This window comes from Saprolegnia diclina (genome assembly GCF_000281045.1).
Source record: "Saprolegnia diclina VS20 unplaced genomic scaffold supercont1.57, whole genome shotgun sequence".
Taxonomy (NCBI): domain Eukaryota; phylum Oomycota; class Saprolegniomycetes; order Saprolegniales; family Saprolegniaceae; genus Saprolegnia; species Saprolegnia diclina.
The window spans coordinates 144,342-144,996 of NW_008246124.1; the positions used below are offsets into that span (position 1 = coordinate 144,342).

General features: G+C 54.5%; 1 protein-coding gene across 1 annotated transcript in view; it reads right to left on the reverse strand.

Annotated features, from left to right (window-relative positions):
• The window catches only part of SDRG_13202 (hypothetical protein), a gene marked incomplete at both ends in the record, with an annotated part of 3,028 nt that extends 2,973 nt beyond the window's left edge, over positions 1 to 55 (reverse strand). Inside the window, one exon of the mRNA XM_008619285.1 lies at positions 39 to 55. Coding sequence (XP_008617507.1) covers positions 39 to 55 — 17 coding nt within the window. The remainder of the gene's footprint in view (positions 1 to 38) is intronic.
• Between the last annotated feature and the right edge of the window lie 600 nt (positions 56 to 655).

Genomic DNA, 655 nt, shown 5'->3' on the forward strand with positions numbered 1-655 from the left:
TCGATGGCAACGCCGGCGCCTACGAGTGGCAGTTCTACAAGAGCATATTTGTCATCCTTTCTGCTATCTTTTTATCCTTAGTGCTACGAGCGTGTCCAAGCCATCAGCGCTCGCATGCTCCGATATGCTCCCGCCCTCTTTTGACGATGATGGCCACAAGTTCCTCGGTATTTACACGAAGAATCGGCCCGAGTGGGTCGTTGGCCGACTGGTGCCGCAACTCCGAGGTATGTGGCTCAATTCACCAGCTGGTCTCTGATGGTTGCGCCAGATCGTCTCCGCCGTTCTCGCCAATTTGACCAAGCACAGCAAGCAGAAAGGTCTACTCGGCTTTGAGACAGTGCGCGCGGTGCTGCTCAAGCCGACGCCTTTCTCGGTGGTGCAGAAATGCACGAAAGCGATGTCGAGGCAGCTCTTGCGCAAACTCAGAGAGGAGGAGCTCGAGGAACTGACGGTTGGACGGCAACTACGACCCACGAACAATACCATTATAGATATCGAGTATCCTACTACTCGAGGCTAGCGCGAAAGCAGTTGTAGCCGGGCCCAACGCCGCCAACGAGAGGCATAAAGAAATACGAAAGCGATGGACGGAACAGCTTCCAAAAAGGTTTTGTACTGTCAGCGGCGGGATTTGAACCCGCGAGTGCGAACA